Source organism: Ylistrum balloti, unplaced genomic scaffold (assembly GCF_031769215.1).
Source record: "Ylistrum balloti isolate Yb309-2 unplaced genomic scaffold, AGI_CSIRO_Ybal_v1 Utg371000, whole genome shotgun sequence".
NCBI lineage: Eukaryota > Metazoa > Mollusca > Bivalvia > Pectinida > Pectinidae > Ylistrum > Ylistrum balloti.
The window spans coordinates 363,400-386,266 of NW_026782558.1; the positions used below are offsets into that span (position 1 = coordinate 363,400).

Consider the following 22,867-nt stretch of genomic DNA (forward strand, 5'->3'; position numbering starts at 1 on the left):
GCATGCTATATATTCATACACACAAAAGTACGTGACGCTCTTCTAAACTATCAGACGGACAAAATTTATTGAATTATAGAAATATCACAAGTTTTCATTTATAATTTGACAATTCTTCCAATATTAAGATTTCCACAGTTGCCTCATAGGCTTCAAAATTTCGGTCCTTAGCATCACTGATGAGTCCTAGAAGGACGAAACAGCTATATGATGAAGTTTATTCCATTATTTGACTGTAATGCATCTAACTGATATTTGTCATAGTTATCACCAACGCCTGAAAGGCAGGTATCTTTCATTTCACCCTAATTTGAAATAATTCTAGCAAAACGTCTTATTAGAAAAATAAAATGATTTCATTGTGGGTATGACATACAAGTGTATCCAAAATTAAACAGGGAAATGTCCAAATATTGACCCGCGTCACAAAGCACAAAAATATTCATATATCTACCATACAACACTCTGAACAAGGTGAAACTTAACCTTACTAAATTAAATGTTATCTTCGCTGTGGTATCAACATGATGTTTTAACAGCAGTAGATGACATTTATAACATTTACAAAATCGGACAGGTTTAAAACAAACAAATCACCCGCGTATATTATCGAGATGTTTGATAAATCGCCGAGATAAGATTTTTAAGCTGAAAAAAATCCGGCAAAGCCCCCTAGTTGTCAGCTTAATTGCTTTACCACTCAGCAATATAATACAACTGTAATACAGTAATATGATATCAACGTTAAACAATCATATTAAGTTGTTGTAACACATGTAACAACAGAACGCCGAAAATCAGATAACTGATACCCAGGACAGGTCTGGATCTAGGGCTACGTCCTTTGTCTACCTGTAATTATCTCACTGTCAACAGTGATCGTACGATGAAGCGACCTCTTGTCCATGAATGCTATGAGATAAACTCGTTTGTCATTTCATAATATTGATAATAATAATAGACATGTAAGTGGGTACTTTATAGGCGTGAAAAATGATGGTCGTTACAAGTAATACAAGAATACTCGGAGTGTTTGCTTTGTGGATCATCTCTGTAATCTCTCAGGTAAGGCATTTCTTGATATCTGTTATTAATACTAGATAGGCTTTTTTCATGTCATGGTAAAATTCTGGTATACGGATCAAGATTCATGGTTGTGTTGACTGTTCTATCTCATTTCAAAACATCATTTTAATTGTAACAGGAACTCTTACATAAGTCCCCAAACACCCCGCAGTTGAAAAAATCGAAATCAAACGATATGAAAGTTTCACAAAATTGGTCGCCTGACTAGGGTGACAACTTTTCCAATTATATGACGCCAGTGTTCGTAGTGTTATTAATAATCCTATATACCAAATTTGATCAAAATCCGGAAACATTAACATTCCAATATTAGACACCTCTCTAAACTCTGTAACTTTGTTCAATCAGAAAATCACTGTTAAGCCCGTCGCCTCAGAAAATACGTAGAAACCAATTTTCGCGAAAATAGGGCGATATTTTAATTTCGATCAGGCAAAAGACTCTCCTCGGTAGCCATTTTGTTTTCAAAATTAAATGGGATTTTTTTAAGTGTCATTTGTGGATACCTTTCACAATTTTTCATTAAGTTCCAACTAGTAAAATAGAAGGTATTCCGGGACAAACTTTCGACCAATCAGAGGCCATGATATGTGGATGTCAATATGAAATACGCAACGAGACACGTGCCATTGAGATCCTGAGCAGCCAATGTCCATGGAATGTTTCATGACTTTTGGGTAAATAATTATCGGGAAAAGTGGCGGACATGGTTTACCTGAAGAAAAAACCCCCAAGAAAGTCATATCCGGAATAAAAACAATAAATACCCCTCTTCGTTTGGGGGACTGCATAAAACGTTCTTAAGGCCAGGGATTACCTTGAATTGAATTGTTTATACCATACAAACTTTTAAAAAAAATGGACGAATTCAATAATATATCATGATATTGACTTTTCTCCGGCCACTTAACAAAACACATCACACATTTTCTTAAGTTTTATGTAAGTGACAAATTGAATGAAATAACTAGAAGAATAAAAAAGAAAAATCATTTTAGAAATAGTAACTATTAGACGTTGATATATTTTGTACAGTATGCTGCACATTGTATTTTTCAGGAACGTTCTTTTTTCCTTCTCAGTATTAGGATGAACGGTTATCACACTAATGTTGTTACTTTTATCTCAATTAACAACAATTAATGATAATAATAATTTAAAAAATAATTTAAAATAAAGTAAGTAATTTTAGAAGCCGCCTATTATCAATGAGGGATGCCACCATGTAGTTTGTGGTCCTTTACTTTCATCCATCACCTAAGATTATAAGCTGTATTGGATTAATTCATTTTCACATCCTGAAATTGACAATTTTCACAATCTTTTATTATTTTCCTTTAATCGATTTATATGTATTGAATAATCAAGTCCCTTGACATAATTGACGAGCCCTAGAAGATTTACAGTTGTATGATAAAGTGTAACTCATTTCTTAATGAATAACGTGATCATTTATTTGTCTTTTTTGCACAAAAAAAAGAAAATACCAACATGTCAACACAATCATAGTCCAAACTAAAATTCAATAAAACTATGGCAAAATATGAACAAAAATACTTACGCGAAGACTCCGAAAAAAGTGCAAGGAGAATAAGACCTGGCCCCACTTGTATAAAACATCTCAATTTGAGATTTCCTCAAGTCGAGATTTTCCTCAGCTGATATCTCCTCAAAAACGGCTTGTATAAAATTTTCTCAAGGAACAGGAGGAAGGCATCGGCTAGGATGTCCTGAAATTCCTTGAGGAATTTTCATACAAGATATTTTCAAGGAGATATCAGCTGAGGAAAATCTCGACTTGAGGAAATCTCAAGTTGAGATGTTTTATGCAAGTGGGGCCAGGTCTTCCGTAAGATTAAATGCCCTCTGTTTCATCGACGACACCCGCAATGTAATCCTTGGTCAGTCTCAGAATGTGATGTCAAGTTCTCAGATGAGACCAAGGCATACAACCAACAGTAAACTAACGGGCACCAAACACGTTCAGTCTCATATCGCACAAAGAAACAGAATATTTATCAATGCGATCACTTTGACGACAGTAAAACTTCCCATAATTTTCCTCAACTTCCATCTTTTAAAACCTTCTATTATGAGTTTGTCCGTCATTTGACGAGTTCTTCCAAAGATACCGTGATATCACTATGACGACCGTAATTTTCCTATAATTTTCATCGACTGTCATCTTTTGAAACCTTGTATTATGAATGTGTCAGTCATTTGACGAGTTCTAGCACAGAAATTGATAATAAAGTTCTCTTTAACTCTCAAGAAGAGTAGTAAATTAATTTGAAATTGTAACTACATTTAATATCTTTATTTCAGGCTTTCGGTGAAGCTGTGGTAGAGATCGCCGTTAAAAGCTTCCAGAATGGTCATTATGCTTATATGAAGGAGAGTACTGGGTTCTTGTTTCATCAGCAAACTAAAGTCTGTTGTAACCCAACAGAGAGGTCCCCCAACTGTCACACTCCCTGTCCAATACAGATCAGCTTCTGTTTGAAGTAAGTTTCGTACACATTGGAACATCATTTAACTCTGTGGTGCTTTATGTTTTCACTATATATGCCTTTCCACAGTTAGAGCTATTTGGTGTAACCCGGATAAACCCATGTTGTAAGATATTGAAACCAGAGAGTGGTATTTGTACATATGATAAGAATTAAATGACAATGCATAAAGAGTAACACTCAGTAGTGACAAACAATAATGCATATCATTATCTCTGCTGTTTAATGATGATCCCGTGAGCTATTAGTAATATAATACAAAAGTCCAAATTAACTTTAGATATAAGATAAAGAACTGAAAGCAGGGATAAAATGGATTTTTGCTTGTTTTTAATTGAAACGCTGAAACAAAAGGAACAAGACCAGTTGTTCCGGAAGAGTTTGTGTCTTCAGCTTCTGTGGCATCCACCATATGTATGTAGGTCAATGTAATTAAAAAATAGTGTTCAAATTATCATCAATATCTTGACGGTCACACAGCTTGAATTTTACAGATTAATATATGTTTTCACTTTCAGCTATTATCAACAAAAATGTCAGTCTGAGAAAGTCACATCGAAAATAGTTCCCACCGATCATACTGTTACTTTCGGAGATCACGTGGGTAACCTGACGAATCCAGTCAAGTTAACTGTTCCCCAATGGTCGGTACGTGTTTTCTTGTTCCTTCTTTCTTTCTACCACAATACATGTACATGATCAGATTCAATCGATTATAGACTGATGTGGAAGGGATTTGTAAAGTCTGGAACAAACATTAACACTAATGCAAATGTTTATCATTACATTGTATATTGGAAATAAATACCAACAAATCATGACCATTTTAAAGGATTTTAAGACACAAAAATATCCAGGGCAGTGTGTCAATTCGTTTCGAAAGGATGCCAAGCATTTCGGTATCATTATGATTTTCCCTCAAAGACAAGACACCTACCAGTCGCGAAGTCGTACGGTTGACGTGACGTCTTATTACTCATGGTTCTTCCTAATGAAAACAATTCTGCGTCTTAATACCAAATTTCTTTATGCTAGATCTACAGAGGTCACAAGCTTATGATATTTTCTGTCTACCATTGCGTGTAATGTAGTTTATCATTTTCAACTTAAATAATTGTTTTAAAAAATGTATGGACGTTGATATAATTCAATTTTTATCTCGTACATAGCTTAAATCTTAGGAAAATTACTTCGTCAGGACTTTAGATGATTATTTCGTATCAAAACCCATTTACCCGATGTTGATAGTCTTTCCTTTAAAACACGAGGTTGGTGAGTTGTTTCCTTGTTCAAATTGCATATATATAATCGCATGACACTTTGACGGACCGCATTCAAAATTTCTACATAACAACTAAATGATCGACGTTAGATCACTGTTTGGCATGTATGTATTTAAAATTAAAAATGTATGAAAATTTACCATTTACTTAAAGTATTTTTGAAATAAAGACAATGAACTGGCTGTAATAAATATTATGTCATAATTCTATATGTTGGTATCTAGAAAGCTTTGATTACAAATTAAATCTTTTTCTACTCATTTCACTGTATCATTGTTTCACTTTTCACGATCAAATGATTTATCTATATTGAATGTCGTCAATATTTTTTTTTAATTCAAATTTTCAGACTTGTATGAAAATTGTTGTACAATGGCCATCAAATAATTACATAACATCTCTACTTATCAATAATGTAGTAACATTTGTTAATGAACCATTCACGAGTTTTATTAAAATATTACAAGAATGATCAAATATAACAATAACGATACACGGTTTCGTTTATAGGTAGGTATTGGTATAACAGTCCACGTTACACTGTATGGTACCAATGACATGATACTGACTGGGAGACAGAGTATCATAATCAGACCTTCTTTCATGTCCCCAATTGCATTCGGAGGAGATGTTAGCAATTCCGCTCTTAGTAATAAGTAAGTATTTATCATATCCATCTTCCAGACACAGCAGACTCTTAATATGATACGTTTGCGTTAATCTGTTAATAAGCCATCACCCTTAACTATCGAGCTGATTACTAGGATAGGGTTCAAATTTGATTTTATACTATATATTTGTGTAGGAAATTGGTTTCCTTTGAATATGTTAGTGTTTAAATAGGGACCATCTGGGATTACTTCCTTACCTCACAGTTCGCCTTATCAGTCTTTGTATATAAAATCTTACCTATAAGGATTCCTAAGCAATATATCCATGTAGCGCAAATTATTAGTTTAGCCCTTGTGATTCGATTCTAAAAATCACGATGTGATATTGACAAGATCAATTCCATTCTTACTAATAAAATACCTCAAGCTATTTACCTATTTGATTCCAAGAATTAGTAACTACTAGACCTATATATACAATTTGGATGGCTAAACACATCAGAGTGAAGATAAAAAAACAAAATTGTCAGCATTCTCATGATATATCAGAAGCTATGAAGTCCTCCTAGATCAAGTCTACAACAATTAGGAATTAATAAACCTGTTTTTTTAGAAACAATGTGGTCCAAAGACGTGTAGTTATCATACATCTCTATAAAAAGAAAAGTAATGACTATTTTGTGTAAAATGAGAAACTGCGCCATTAATTTAAATTATTTAGCCTCTTCAGAATCATAGTCCTGCCTGCTTATGTGGCTCTCTTGTTGAGAACTACCATCGCTTCTTCCTCCGTCGCCATCGCTATATTAACTAACGACATCTTCTCCAGTATCCAATCTCTGTCCTGACTGATATTAGATACCAAGGACATGAAGCGTACATGTATAAACATTTTATCACTGATGTGCAACTTCCTGTTCATAATCAGCTGACAAATATCTGTTGCAACTAAAACGATGACACAACTTGCATTTTTTATCATTTCCACTTGATCAAAATTATGTTGTCTTAAAATACATTATATATATATATTGTACTCTGTTAACTTTGTAACATTAAAATATATCTTAATTTTTTTGAAACTGAGTGAAAATATTCAAACCTCCCTTATTAGAATCCACGTTTCTTAAAATAAATAAATCTTCATGATTGGACACAGTAAAATATAGCATGGATGGCGCAAGTTGTGTTGATAATAATTATCCTTATAAGAGAGTGTAGGAAAGACACACAAGTGAATGGTACCTTTTGATAATATAGAGTTATATAGAGTAGGGCCAAACAATGAATTAAACTACATCATACATGTGTTTCGTCCTTCCAGCACTCGTTAGTGATGCTAAAGACCTAAGTGTTGAACTATGAGGTGACTGAGAAAAATCCAAAGTGATCGAAAGAATACTCAAAATTTATACGGAGAGGTGCAACAACCCCGCAATGAAATTGAATTCGTAATTTTCATATATCAGATATTTTCTCGATTACGGAGATCGCTGAAGTTTCCCAATTGCTTACAAATTTTACCATGATGTGGCAACTGTGATTTTTTTTCACATGACTACTTTGCAGTGTGATAACACCATAACATCCGTTTAACCTTTACACATAGAAAACAGGCACTAAAACATATACTTGTACTTTTGTAAATTAACTTTGTTTTATTACAGGCTATCCTTTACTTTTAAAGTGTACTGTAGTGAATGTTCATCGGGATCAAACTGTGAAATACCGTTCACCCCAAATAACCACAAAATATGTATCCCTGGAGGCAAGGGCAGAGTGTCTTGTGAAAAGGGTAAGATATGCCAGGAATGAATATTTATAATATTGTTTGTCAGCACTTTTTCATCGAACAGCAATAAAACCCTCCGATACAGTACTACTTTACATTGCAGTAATGTTTTGGCTATGAGATAAACGTATGTTAATTACATTTATACACATACACATACTCTGCGGTATTATTTACAGCAACCCATTGAACTACCTGCCATGAAAGTTTTCTAATGCGAAGATTTTCTTTCAGGGTATCTTTATTCTCGTATCAGCAAGACATGCACTAATATTGACGAGTGTCGCACTCTACACCCGTGTAAAAACGGCGGCAGCTGTGTTGATAATGGGGGCAGTTACATCTGTGTATGTGACGGAGACTGGACTGGTCAGAACTGTACCAAGGTCAGGAACAAATGCCAAAGTACACCGTGCCAACATGGCGGTACTTGTACAGATAATGTAGGAAGTTACACGTGTGTTTGTGCCCAGGGATGGACAGGAATTAACTGCGAAAATGATGTAAATGAATGTCTATCAGGGCCATGTGCGAACAATGGCACATGCATCAATCATGACATGGGGTATTTATGTAATTGTACGGAGAGTTGGACAGGATCAGATTGTTCACAGGACTTGAATGAATGTCTTTCTATACCTTGTCAACATGGAGGAATATGTGAAAATACCAAAGGTAGTTATATGTGTACATGTACTACTGCATGGGCAGGTCAGACATGTGACGTTGACGTGGACGAATGCAGAAACTCCCCTTGTCAGAACGAGGCAACCTGTGCAAATATTCCTGGTGGATACCTCTGTAATTGTACCGCGGGCTGGACGGGGGAAAACTGTTCACAGGATATTGATGAATGCAGCGAAGACCCTTGTCAGAACAACGGGACATGCATGAACAAAGACGGAGGGTTTCGTTGTAACTGTTCGGAAGGCAGGCAGGGAGTGACATGCGGTGACGATGTGGATGAATGTCAACAAAACCCCTGTTTTCACGGCGGACAATGCTTTAACACTGTCGGCGGATTCATCTGTAACTGTTCTAAGAATTGGGAGGGAGCGACGTGTTTCGATGACGTCAATGAGTGTCAAGCCAGTAATCCATGCTTGAATGGGGCCTTGTGTCTAAATAATGAAGGAGGGTACCACTGTAACTGTTCAGATGGATACGTGGGAACTAACTGCTCTATTGACGTAGATGAATGTTTAGGTTCGCCTTGCGGTTCTTATGGTACATGCACCAACACTAACGGTGGGTTTGTTTGCAACTGTGATGTAGGCTGGACTGGACCAAGATGTGATGTAGATTTAAATGAATGTGTCGTCAATAGCGACATCTGTTTAGGAAATGGAACATGTGAAAATCTCCCTGGGGGATTCAAATGTCATTGTTCTCCAGGATGGGGAGGAAACAATTGTGACACTGATCTTAATTTCTGTCACATCCCAGATTGGTGCAATGCTGGTGACTGCATTTTCGTTAACGACACAACCGTTTGCAGTTGTCCACCGACATGGTCTGGTGACAGATGTCAAAATCGCACTTCGAGATGTATTGGCAGTCCTTGCCTTAATAACGGAACCTGCCAATATAAAAATAGCAGTGATTTCTGCTTGTGTTCTGTAGGATGGACTGGTTTAAAATGTGAAGAAAACATCGATGATTGCGCATCTCGTCCCTGCAGTAAAAATGGTAAATGTTCTGATAGAATCTCTGGCTTCCTTTGCGTTTGTGACACTGGATATACAGGAACTACGTGTAATGTCAATATCAACGATTGTATGGCCGACCCGTGTCAAAATGGCGGGACATGTCACGACCTGGTGGGCGGTTACCGGTGTGAGTGCAAGAGAAATTACGTGGGAGCGTCTTGTGAACGAATGACCATGTCATCAACAACTGCTACTGGTAACTCCTCTTTCATATCTACTCCAATAACAGTGCCAACGTCAGAGGAACATCGAACGTCTCCATCATACATCGTGGTCAAAACCTCTGCTCCCGTGGATTCTAGAACATCACTCGAACCTTACACAATGACTGAATCGAAGACATCGATTACACATACACCGACTGTTACCAAGTCACAGCCTAAATCGACAAGTTAGTGTTATCATATCAAAGCAGGGTTCACATATGATAAAGTTCTTGTACAAAGTGTTCGAGTTATTGTATCATAGCAAGATGAACTGCACATAAATTATATTGTTCCAGTAATTTTATTAGAATAGAACAAATTTATTAGTATTTCAGTAGTTGTTAGGAACATAATACATTTATCATGTTGTTCCAGTTGTTGTATTATGCAGGTCATATTTATTATAGTGTTCCAGTTGTTGTATCAAAGCAGGGTACATTTATCATAGTGTTCCTGTTGTTGTATCAAAGCAGGGTACATTTATCATAGTGTTCCAGTTGTATCAAAGCAGGGTGCATTTACTATAGTGTTCCACTTGTTGTATCAAAGCAGGGTGCATTTATCATAGTGTTCCAGTTGTTGAACAAAAGAATGATGTGCACGGTGGCTCCTGATAATAATTATTTTTAGGACCAGGTGTTGAGACAGGGTTCATTTATCATATCGGTAATAGTAATCATTTCAAATGGTTTGATATCAAACATAAAATCAATCAATGCAATGTTCTGAAGAATCGATTAAAACCGATTCATATTTTGTATATCAGTAAAACACATGCTGAATACTTCATCTTATGTTTTATAGTTACCACGAAACACCACACATCTACCGAACCAGCAAAAGGATCGTCTTTCGAGCGGGCAACACAGGGACAAACAGTTAGTAAATTTAATGTGTTAGAAATAAAAATTTAATTGCCGTAAAAATGAATCGCAGATAAACTTGGCATATACCAAATAACCGAACTATTCATCGAATGTGATAAGTAAACAAATCATATTTCATATTTCCAATTTTTATATTTTCATTCGAAGACGGGACTGAACAGTTCTTTCATATATTTTGTTTTAATAATGATTTTATATTTCAGATTCTTTACACTTCTCGTGATGTACCTATTATTCGGACATTTTTATCCCTCGAAATGTATTTAATTTTCGATTTCATTAGAAAACAACTTCTGCATCTACCCGATCACTGTGTATTATCCAACACTTGAGAATTTGTATATAAAACTGGTACCAAATAATTGAAAAAAAAATTAAATAAATGATTAAAAAAGCAAAGTGTCAGACGAGGTTATACGGAAAGTTGTCTCCCCTAAAGCGGAACCCTTGACATAAGATATCAATTACGTGAAATATATAATCATCTATACCTACTAGTCTGTTGAAATGCGTGCCTTTTTTCTGTATTGTAGAGTTGGTTTGCTGACAACAAGTACATCGTAATCGCAGGGGCAAGTGGACTTATAGCCGTAATATCTTTAACCGCTTTGGTAGTAGTGGTGTTGAAAAGGTGAGTGGACTTATAGCCCTAATATCTTTAACCGCTTTGGTAGTAGTGGTGGTGAAAAGGTGAGTGGACCTGTAGCCCTAATGTCTTTAACCGCTTTGTTAGTAGTGGTGGTGAAAAGGTGAGCGGACGTGTTGCCCCAATGTCTTTAACCGCTTTGTTAGTAGTGGTGGTGAAAAGGTGAATGGAATTAAAGCCTTAATATCTTTAACCGCTTTGGTAGTAGTGGTGTTGAAAAGGTGAGCGGACGTGTAGCCCTAATACCTTTAACCGCTTTGTTAGTAGTGGTGGTGAAAAGGTGAGTGGATTTAAAGCCTTAATATCTTTAACCGCTTTGGTAGTAGTGGTGTTGAAAAGGTGAGTGGACCTATAGCCCTAATGTCCTTAATCGCTTTGGTAGTAGTGGTGGTGAAAAGGTGAGTGCATCATACATACCTTGAGTATTCAGCAACTTTCATTTCAAAATCTATTTCTAGTCTCATCGTGTTTAGTATTCGTAACAGTTTTCGTTGTAATATAGATAACGTATGTATGTCTTGTGAATGTTCAGTTATTACGAATGCTATCATTAGTTGTTTTATATAATCAACACTTGTTTTGTCTTGAAAATGTTTAAATCTAGAGATGGAGATTAATTATGAATTTCTAAATGAGTATCAAATTTGAAGACATTTTCAAGTTCATTGTGATAGAATGTTATATTTTCGTTTTCATTTTATTTGATTATGATGCTGTGGTGAAGTATATAAATGTAGCATATTTTCCACACAATTTCCACATATATTATTTATATTTAAGTCCAGAAGTCTTTCAGAAAACGACATGTCTGATGTATGCATCCGACCAAATGTTTACATCTATCTTTATACTTTTCAGGAAAAAAAGGAACTACGGTAGCAGACAAACGTCCATTGAATCTGACGGAAGCTTACGTTTTGACAACAAACTTTATGGGTGTCAGTCGGAGGCGTTTGCTTAATAATTTTGAATGTTGTTTGTAAACTGGAAAAGAGACTGTACATGCTATATTTACATAACAAAACCCTCTTTGATAAATACATATCTAAAACATATCTTTTAAATGATTTTTTTTTTATATTTAGTAAAACCTTTGCGCTAAAAAAGACACACACATGTATTTATTAAATGGGAAAAAGTTCTTTGGCACAAATTAAGTATATCATCATGCTTTGTTCGGATTACAGATTGATATTAACCAGAAAATAGGACTTCATATGATATTCTTATGTGCACAAGAATCATACTATTCAAATATCACAAAACACTCACCAAGAGTAGTGTTGTTAACATGTATAGTTAAAAGATTTAAGGATACGTTTGAGAGAGAGGGGGGGAGGGAGAGAGAAAGAGAGAGGCAGACAGACAGACAGAGAGCAGAGAGAAGGACAGAGAGAGAGAGAGTTTAAATCATCTTTATAATATACAGTTTACATTTTCTTGTTAGTCTTGTAGTCCTGCCAGATTTGTCACACAGGGAAATAGTGTAATTATTCAAATGGCTTCTAATGATAAATCAATGTTACTGTCACGCTAAAAAGTATACTCATACAATATATTTGAAATATTGTAATTTTTGTATTGTTTATCAATGTTTACAAATATTTATTTTCTCGCACTCAAGTCGACTGTTAGCTTTATCCATGAAAGCACCGGAATGAGATTTTTTTTTCATTATTGTTGAAAAAATAATTTTGAAATAAATGATGCCCCTATCGTAAAAATACAATGAATTAAAACAATGAATCTTCACTCAATATACGACGTCTGTTATTCCTCTGGCCGTTTAGAGCCCATATCCATCAGTGTAATTAATGAATTAATAAAATGACTCATTGAACTGTGAGGTAATCAAATATGTATAATTGTATTATTGTCAACACATTAATGCTGAATGTTTAGCTGTTCCTCGATATGCAATCAAGTATTTATGGAACGCTTGGTCCTACATTGTATTGTCGTATAGTTTTTTTAATCGTATAGGACAACACGGTGTTTTAAGGTTCAAATATCCTAAATATTTTCCAAATATCATCATAGCATATCAAAAACATAACGTATAGTGAATTTTGGATTGATTCAATTTATTTCATCTCCCCTGTGATGACTGAAAGCGATGTTGTCATGACGTCAGAGCGCGAGACGCACATCTACTGGGTAATGGTCACTGACCGCCCACATCTGTAAAGCACAGCGGAAATATCAGAGAGTATATACGTTAAAATGAATCTTAACTAGGTCATCCAATCAAATAATGATATATCAACTTTGTTATAAAACGTTATTTCATCTCAAAATGAAAAATAAACTCGATGAGAACAAAACGTAAATTATTGAAGATCTACAGGAAAATCTTGAAAAAGCGCCAGAAGAATCAGACCAGGTGTTTTTTCGACTTTCATGTCATCTAAATCTAGCTGTATGTTAGAGCTTTTTTACCACGGGTATCGGATAGGACGTATTATCCTACGAGGAAATCAAGTATTTACTGTGATCAGTATGTTAAACCTTTCTAATTGTCTTCTTTGTCATTCAGTTCTTAAACGTATGTCAATTTCTGTCATTAATCAACATCTATGAAACACTATCTATCTTTAACACATAATTATTTTCTCGTCATTAAACAATGAAACAAATACACCAAAACAAGGTTCGAAGCAACGTCTTATGTCATCTGGCAACATCTAGCAAGCATTGTCGATACCAATATACTAAACCTTCACTAGAAATTTCTCTTCAATAAACAAATGAATCTGCATATGGTTCGAAACTTCTTCTTGATTCTAAAGAATAATGTAGTTATTACTGATAATAAGTAATCTTAGTTTCGGCTATTATTCATTTTCCTGATCACCTTCTCGGCACTTGAGGTCCCTATCATTACTGAACAGTCAGTAACGAATAAGATCTAAAAACATTAAGGACAACATACCAGAATGCGACCTTTCGTTCATAGAAAGAAGTCCTGGTATATTTACATTTAGGCAATGATGAAATATAAACAGTCTTAATCATTCTTATGAATTTCTTATCGAAGGTAAAGTTGTTTCACACTATGAACAATAGATAGAGAGTTATTTACAAATAAATGTTAACATTTTATCAATAAGTTGATTCCAAATTAACTGGCATTACGATAAACAAAAATGCGACTGAATATATAACAATAGAAATAGTAACTGATACTTATTGACACATCTAAACTTGTCGTAAACTGTACATAAAGACATACCTCGTCAAAATCTAAATCGTATGTTTCCTCAAAGTTGTACACGGATCTAGACACAACGGCGTTTTTCAGACTTCCGGTTACAACAATCCTGAAACAGAAACAATGACGTTAATGATGAGAACTGGGATTCAGTCAAACAAAAATAGATGAAGAACAATAGTATGATAAGAAAGGTTCGGTTTTGCACAATTTAACATTAGGTGAATATATTATTTATTTTAATGCAATAAATTACAGTTAAGAACCACGACACGTGATTAGGATGTAATATCACCTCATAGAAATAATATAAAATTATGCAAAATGTAATCCTGATTTACAAGCTGAAATATCCACCATTGCATGTATTTATCAGTTTGACCGCCTATGTTTTCATATGATAATAATGCATTTAGATAACACCTGACCTGTCGTATGCACAGTCAGTGTTAGTGGAGGTGGTTGTGTCAGCTTCCCAAGGAGTCAGCCATTGAAAATTGCTGTTGTAATAGAACGGAATTTCGTTGAGATCATTTTCTGAGGCGTATGAACAATCGGCATTAAAGTCTCCCATGATGATCATATTCTGGAAAATAATAGCAATCGTATATTTTATATCTAACAGTTTGGATAAGAATTTGTAAAGGACAAATATTCTTGTCTTATATGACATAAAACTCCAAGATTCAAATTTTTGAAAATCTTCTTCTTAAGACACAGAGAGCTATCCCCATGTAATGACTTTAATACACTACCATCAAACCGGGAAAGGATCATAGGTATTTTACCTATGACAGTAATAGCATAGATGATTGTTACGTTACCCTAAGTGTGACGCTGACCAGTAATTTGTAAGATTACGCAATCTTGGTTACTAAGTCTGGATAACATGCTGACTGAGTTGTTGATTGACATTGGCCCTCCACCCTCTCTGGAATTATTGACTCAATGTAAATAAACCTACTGGATTGTTGAACTCATTAAGAGCATCCTCGTAAACCTTGTCCATCAGTCCAATTTCCGCGACAGCATCGTCTGGCTTGGCGTGCAACCCCGTGACGACGAATGCTGAAAATCGTATCGGTCATTCTAAGTAGAAGTTTGCCTTGTATGTTCAAGGTAGTTTCATTAGTACATATTACTTATATGTTGTACTGCGAAAAACTATGATTCCGATCATAAAATAAACAATTACTTTCGAAACAACAAAAATAACAAATGAACTGGAAAAGGAAGGAATGACCTGATGGCAGCGAAATGAAAATCATATGAAACAATGGATGCAGTACCAACAATGAGACGATATACAGTACTAGACATGTCAATCGGAACTCTTTTATAACATGGTTACATGTAACGACAGACAGACAGAGTATTGTACTTTCAGAGCTGGATTTAGACATGAACATGGCGCTGTACGGTTCCCTCTCGAATCTATCTCCAAGATCGGGATACTGCCGGGTCTCTAGGAGGGTGAGGGCGGACGTTCTGTTAATCAAACGAAGACCCAACAATTACTGTATCATTGAGTGTAAATTGAATTCAAATAAGTAAATAAAAAAGAAAATACATGATGTTAAATCGTTAATTTTAAGGCATAGGATTTTAAGTTTTTGTCTACTTCTTGCTTAAGAAGAATGCCCAACAAAAACCTACTTGTAATTACAGGGTGTCTGTTCCTATACATGTAGTACAAATACGAGATAATAACAAACCTTTCAATGCCCCTTCATGGGGAAGAAAAGAGAAATAACGTGCCTTTCTCTCTTTATAGATACATTCTATCACAATATATTACTATATGTATTATAACATCACCATTCCTTCTAAGGAGATACTTTCATTAAAACGGTTTAAAAAGCAAGTGCTGTATTTCCAAACTAAGAACACTTGCTTAAGGTCAAAATCTATACTAAGAATATAACAATTGAAATGTTTTCTGGTTTATTCTTTTATATTTTAGTGCAAACGAAACGCTGAAGTTTCCAACTTCATCGGAAAATTGTTCGTACCTGTAAAAATAGGCGTATTGTTCTTTATATGACGACCTTCCAAGTCTCTCGCTGATGGTCATTTCATAAGATTCCACTCTACAGTAAAAAGTATAAGATATATTTTTTAGTATTTGTTTTCTAAAAATTTAGACAAACAGAGAAACAGTATTGAATTAAATGAATGCATTTAAATAAACAGAAAACAGGACAGAATTCCGTAATGATATGCATTACTTAAGACCAGCTGTATTAACCGACATCCCGTAATTACCAAACATTTTCATGAACATGATATGGAACACTTTTTCGGAAGTCAAGGTTCCGCTGGCGGAACTCCTCGGTATCTTAGCATAACCTTACTCGTTGAGCATTGTTAGGAGCTTTTCAAACGACTCTCCAGATATATCTCGGATCTCTTGGATCAGTATCAGGTCGTACTCCAACACAATCTGAAACCATTGTTGTCCATTTTTATGTCAGAATTACTTATTCATAAACCTTAAACAATATATCGCTGTATTATTTTTCGTCATAAATCTGCTAAAGCTAAGATTCTTAAATTAGGTCATTGCTCTCAGTACGAAAAAAACTTTCTTTGAAATACGAAGAAGTTCATAAAGTTGTTCAAAAGACACACAGGTAAATAGCACCTTTTAACATAATTTAGAATTAGAAACAGAAATGCCAAAAAACTCAAACTACATCATACAGTTCTAGGACTTGTTGTGATGCTAAGGACATAAAATTTTAAAGCCTTTGGGGTCACTGAGGAAAATCCAAAGTGACGAAATAAAAATTAAAATTTAGATAGATGCAAACACCAAATTATTAAATATGCACGTATTTCGTAATTTGCAGATGTCTGATAAATTCTGAGGAAGTCCATGTGTATATTCTGTACCCTGCCACTATTTTAACAAATACAAGCATGGCATGCCGGTTACGGCAAACTTTGGGGAGTAAAAGTCCATCAACAATGTCTATCATCTGCAATCTCGAAGATTGTACAAAAACACACACAGGTGAATAAAACCTTTTTAACAAATGTCCTGTAGAACATATTTCACCATTATATCACTAGTGTGACAAAACATCTACTTTTTTTTCTTACGAATGTTGATTTGATAATGTAAAGATGACAATGAGTAAACGAAGTCAGATCATAACAAGAGGCCCATGGGCCTTAACGGTCATCTGACAAAAAGCAAGCCAAACCTAGAAAGTGGGTTGAGGTCATTCATTTGAACAAACTTGGTAGCCTCTCCTCCAAGCATCTTACAGGCCCAATATCAGCACTCATGGACTTTTGCTTGTTGAGAAGAAGCCGTTTGTATATTTTAACATATTTGACCCCTGTGACCTTGAAAGTGGGTTGAGGTCATTCATTTGAATAAACTTGGTAGCCTTTCCTCCCAGCATGCTACAGACCCAATATCGGCACTCATAGACTTTTGCTTATTGAGATGAAGTCCTTTGTATATTTTAACATATTTGACCCCTGTGACCTTGAAAGTGGGCCAAGGTCATTCATTTGAACAAACTTTGTAGGGCTCCATGCCAGCATGCTATGGGCCAAGTATTAGCCCCCTAGGCCTTCTAGTATTTGAGAAGAAGTTATTTAAAGATTTTGACATATTTGACCCCTGTGACCTTGAAAGTTGTTCAAGGTCATTCATTTAAACAAACTTGATAGCCCTTCATCCCAGCATGCCACAGGCACAATATCAGCAATCTGAGCCTTTTGGTTATTGAGAAGAAGTTGTTTAAAGATTTTAACATATTTGACCCCTGTGACCTTTAAAGTGGGTCAAGGTCATTCATTTGAACAAACTTGGTAGTCCTTCATCCCAGCATGTCACAGGCCCAATATCTACACTCTGAGCCTTTTGGTTAATGAGAAGAAGTTGTTTAAAGATTTTAACATATTTGACCCCTGTGACCTTTAAAGTGGGTCAAGGTCATTCATTTGAACAAACTTGGTAGAGCTCCATGCCAGTATCCTCTGTGCCAAGTATTAGCCCCCTAGACCTTCTAGTATTTGAGAAGTCGTTTGAATGAAAAGTTTACGGACGGCGCACGGCGCACGGCGGACGACGACGGACGAAGCATGATGACTATAGGTCATCGGACCCTTCGGGTCCAGATGACCTAAAATACCCATAAAAATGAAAAGTACAATATTTGACACCTTGAACTAGTGACGTTACAATGCCATTTTGAAAATACCCATACATTTTTAATGATTTCCGCAACTTCAGGGTTACTCATCTTGGATTTGCCAAAAGTTTTTATGTTGAAAGCAGCGACATCAAGAAACCCAGGCGTTCGGAGTTTCGGTGAATCGTGATCAGACTTCAGCGTGGAGGCGTTACATACATACACGACATGACACATGAAAGTTAGTGTCACAATCAACTGGAACCCCATTTTATTACGTCAGCAGCGGCCGATGTACGTCTGTATATCTGAAATTACCGTTCAACTTTATCTTAATCAGTAAGTCAAGAAGCATATGCGAAAATTTCTCTCCATTTTTTGCCTTCTTTACAAGTGTGATTACACATTAAAGATATAAGCATTCAATGTAACAGATGACGCATTTCTTGTCTACGACGAACGTTCTTGAGGCTCAAATCAGGAAGTTAGGTAAACAGTGCTCCTATCCTTATTTCTTTTTTACCCACCAAGTTTTTTGCAACTAATGTATGTATATTAAATTTATTTAATTAATTTTAGACTTTTTGTCGGTCAAGTTTTTTATCCAATCAGTGGGTTGGAAGTTCACATTTCGCGCTACGAAGAAAGTTCCAGCGACCAAGTTTTCAAGGCAGCCACATTGCAAATTGGTAGCTTGTTGAAGTTATTTAACCTCTTTGAATCTACACACAGTATACTATACAACACACTCTCACTAAGTTATAACTATCATGGTAACAGTTAGACTCCGGACCCTCTGTAAACCGTCAATAACCAAAAGTATATATCTAGGAAGATAACACTGAAACTCGAATGAACATAAGAAAGAAACAACAGAAAACTCTATTGTTATAACTATCTTTCATTGAAAACAATAGAATATTTTCGTACCTTTCATTGAAAACAATAGAATATTTTCGTATCTTTCACTGAAAACAATAGAATATTTTCGTACCTTTCACTGAAAACAATAAAATATTTTCGTACTTTTCATTGCTCCGTAACTCTGAACTTTTCAGAAGAACTCAACAAAATCGCTTCATTCATAGATGTACACTGTAAAGCATCTAATAATTAAAACTTCAAGAAAAAATGTATAAGAACTGAATCAATTTAAATTTTATCACACAAGTCAATAATGTTATATTTGATTTGATTTAAACGAAATGCACACAAAAGTCAAACAGGGTGAGTTATTTTGTTGTTCCATTTTTCAATTTATGACGAAACGTCAATGCCCATATTTGGAATTTACAACCAATGTTTGACGGGTTCAGCCAATAAAAACGCTCTAAAGTATATTACACTAGTGACAAGTACAAAAATAGTACATGGGCGTGGTCACTGAACAGCACGTCGATTATGTGATAGAATCAGTCAACACACCACAGCAACTACAGGGGATGTGATCTTTTGCCAAAAGTTCTTTACAAAATATCGAAGAAAATGCATGCAATAATTTCGACAGATCTCGACAGAGATCAATTAATTTCCAAGAATGAAAGCAAAATCTGGTTTAAATAAAGTTTCACAAAACAATATGTCGGACGGTAAAGGAATATGGCGTGAAACAGGAAAATTTACCAATATTCAGTGTTTAAAACGCATTCAAAACGTTACTTTTGAATACAATGGGAACACAACATCAAAAAGAAAAATGTTTCATTTAAATTAAAAGAATTAATTCTGGTTAACTTTTTCTATTTAGAAGTAACATTGTCTTCTACAATGTCTTATGTTGATAAAGGATTAATACATGGTAAAATAGTACTGCTATTCAGTGATGATCCACGCCGATTTCAAATTTCGTTTAAACGAATGTTTATAATATTGGGAAATAGTGCCGAATTGATTATTTCTAAGCATATACTCGTTAAATATTGTACAAAAGACACACGTGGATAGCAGAAGAAGTAGATAATGAATAAAACAACAGCTGTTTCATCCTTCTAGGATTGTTTATATCCAAAATTACTAAAACCTAGGAAGGGACTTTGTAAAATACAAGCTGGTCGAAACGAACGTCAAAAACCTTATGGAAAGGTGTACTAGCCCTAAAATTCAATAAATTCACATTTTTTTAATATTGAATGATTTCAAATGAAAGTCTTGTTAGGTATGTGTGTATTTTACACCATTATACAGTAGATAAACTATGTATTCAGTCTTAAGTAACAAAGTACGACAATAATGATGATGTCTGGTCTTACTTACCTAAAACGCCTGATGAAGAGCTAAGGGAACTATTGTACCGTTTGTCTCTATCCCTTATTTATACCTAAAGGTTTGAACAAATGAAGAAATTGATATGTTAAATTTGCTACTTGTGACAACGTTTATGATGAAACCGAAACAGATGTCTCGTCATAAATCTCCTCTTATCTCATCTAACAATAAAGACTAGTATCCCTTTTATTGCGGTGGAGAGTTCTACTGGATGATTTGGCCTTCGTGTTGCACTGTTGATTGTATAACATAACGATAGTGAGATACACGTGACTCTAATTTACGATATCTTGACACCAGAATTCAACCCATAATTTCACTCGATATTTCACTGTTGGTAAGCAGCTGAAGAGAATAGTACTTACTTTTTTAAGGACACCTTAATAAATGAACACTGTACGAACATACACCACATGACCTTTATGTGGCAATAATACAAAAAAGTACTTGTTGCGTTGGATTTACTTTCAGAGTGGATTAAATCCATTCGGCCTTTTATTCTTTAAATCTTAAATGATAACAAAACAAATCTGTAGTAATTGAACCTGATGTCAATGCAATGATTCACGATGATTTGCATAAAAATTATATATAAAACGAAAATATTTTTAACGTTACCTACGAGACGAATTTTTATGAAGTCTCATGAAATGAAAATGATTTTAAGATAAATTTTATTAGATGACTCAAGTTACATTTCGACAGGTTTAAAAGTTTAAGTGTGGAGGACAAAGTCGGAAGGAAGCTACCAACTTGCTGCATTAAAATTTGAATTATGATGCAACGTCATCGTCGGTTTTATGACATCACATCGACTACTGCCAGTAAATGGTAAAACGGGGTACATTGTATGTTACATCAGTGAATTGTGAAAACATATTACATAGGGGGGGGGGGGGTCTAGTTGATTTGCCAAACATTTATTAGTGCTCCATGCCTCTATTTTTTGCTGAAAAGCATTTCTCTCCGTACATTATCAAACTACTTTTTTTCTATTTAAAGAGCTCTCTTTTCAAAATGATGGCAAACGGCAGTACATACATATGGTTGTGAATTAAAGGCGAGCGCATACTGTGAACAGTTGTGTACGTTTGAAGCCAACAAGAAATATGCTGGTGGCCAAATCTGCGCCAATTTTAGTATTTTGAGTTGACAATATGATCTTCCTCCAGACTATCGGCATACTTATGAGAACTAACTTTGCCCCTCTACTGAATTATTTGTTTCTATCTTCATACGAGGCTGAATTCGTCGAAATATGCCATAAAGACCTTGCTAAATCCTTCAGTTATACTTTTATATATACCGACAATAAGAAACATATTGGCCATGATCATCGTATACACCCTCCAGATAAGTAAGTCAATTGGTTCCTGTTTTGATAAAACTGTTCTCATTTGAGAACGTGGCATCACACACTTCGTGCTTTGATTGATAAAGATCTACAAGAAACATAGCATGCTTACCATTCCGGAACACCTGGTTTCCTTTGTGTTTTCCACATGCTTCAACATTGTTCTTTCTTTTGCTCATATTTTGCAATAGTTTTTTCGACCTTGAGTTCGAATTAAGATTCTGTTGATATGTAAGTCAATGTCGACACTAAAATAGAAACATAAAAACATAGCATGCTTACCATTCCGGAACACCTGGTCTCATTTGTCCTTTTCATGTGTCTCCACATTATTCTTTCTTTTGCTCATATTTTACCCTCGTTTTTATCGACTTTGAGTTCGAAATGACATTTTGTTGCTATGTAAGTCTATGTCGAATTAATACCAAGTAACTTGAGACTTATTTTTATTATAATTATTATTATGTTGATTCATTAAAAAGGTAAAGATGTTTAAAGTTGACATAATCAAAGTCAAAATGTACATCTCATGTGAACTCACAATTTTTGCTTTTATTTTCAGAATATGCTCAAATTCCCTTCGAATGATAATATGGAATTTGTTGAATTTTGGAAGTATTGCATCTTCCAATGTTTCGATAATTGATTTAACATACTGTTCATTTAATTCTCTTTTTGGGGTAATACATTTCAGTCTATTACCGGAAAAACGTTTGTATTATGTTTGTGATAACACTTAATGTACTATTTATAAGCTCAATTATGCGATAACGCGCTATAGTTCGGAAGCCTCCAAGGTCATCCAAGTCTTGTTCGGGACATCCTACACGCACACACACACACACACACACACACACACACACACACACACACACACACACACACATACACACATACACACACACACACACACACACACACACACACACACACACACACACACACACACACACACACACACACACACACACACACAACTATGATAAGGCTTTATCATAAGTTAAAATAGAATGAGAATAGGTTCGTATTAAGGAATAATCAATTTATATATTCCATAAATTAACAGGCAGATTAACTTCAGTATTTACCTTCGTTTATTGAAGTCAGAAAACGTCGACAGAACTCTGACGTTCGTCTGAGAGACAATACCCGGACA

At 35.1% G+C, this 22,867-nt stretch overlaps 2 protein-coding genes across 2 annotated transcripts; one reads left to right on the forward strand and one right to left on the reverse strand.

Annotated features, from left to right (window-relative positions):
* The first annotated feature begins 993 nt into the window (after nucleotides 1-993).
* On the forward strand, nucleotides 994-11,691 carry LOC132559934 (fibropellin-1-like). The gene is made up of 8 exons (XM_060224570.1): nucleotides 994-1,065; nucleotides 3,412-3,590; nucleotides 4,115-4,240; nucleotides 7,158-7,285; nucleotides 7,517-9,382; nucleotides 10,002-10,075; nucleotides 10,618-10,715; nucleotides 11,589-11,691. The coding sequence occupies exons 1-8, from the start codon at nucleotides 994-996 to the stop codon at nucleotides 11,689-11,691; spliced, it is 2,646 nt and encodes an 881-aa protein (XP_060080553.1).
* Nucleotides 11,692-12,860: 1,169 nt separating this feature from the next.
* Nucleotides 12,861-18,362, reverse strand: LOC132559997 (deoxyribonuclease-1-like). Its single transcript, XM_060224650.1, has 8 exons — nucleotides 18,168-18,362; nucleotides 16,296-16,384; nucleotides 15,954-16,031; nucleotides 15,323-15,429; nucleotides 14,906-15,009; nucleotides 14,370-14,527; nucleotides 13,963-14,050; nucleotides 12,861-12,911 (listed from the first exon to the last, which is right to left on the reverse strand). Exons 1-8 carry the CDS (start codon nucleotides 18,360-18,362, stop codon nucleotides 12,861-12,863), a joined length of 870 nt encoding a protein of 289 aa, XP_060080633.1.
* Nucleotides 18,363-22,867: the final 4,505 nt, after the last annotated feature.

What these genes read in the sequence shown, in the direction of transcription:
- LOC132559934 (XM_060224570.1), top strand. Translation starts at nt 994, where the DNA reads ATGATGGTCGTTACAAGTAATACAAGAATACTCGGAGTGTTTGCTTTG. An exon ending in TCATCTCTGTAATCTCTCAG is followed by an intron (nt 1,066 to 3,411) that starts GTAAGGCATTTC and finishes TCTTTATTTCAG; the next exon opens with GCTTTCGGTGAAGCTGTGGT. An exon ending in GTCACAGCCTAAATCGACAA is followed by an intron (nt 9,383 to 10,001) that starts GTTAGTGTTATC and finishes TATGTTTTATAG; the next exon opens with TTACCACGAAACACCACACA.
- LOC132559997 (XM_060224650.1), bottom strand. Translation starts at nt 18,362, where the DNA reads ATGGGGTTCCAGTTGATTGTGACACTAACTTTCATGTGTCATGTCGTG. An exon ending in CTCCTAACAATGCTCAACGA is followed by an intron (nt 16,032 to 16,295) that starts GTAAGGTTATGC and finishes TTTTTACTGTAG; the next exon opens with AGTGGAATCTTATGAAATGA. An exon ending in ACTGACTGTGCATACGACAG is followed by an intron (nt 14,051 to 14,369) that starts GTCAGGTGTTAT and finishes TTTCTGTTTCAG; the next exon opens with GATTGTTGTAACCGGAAGTC.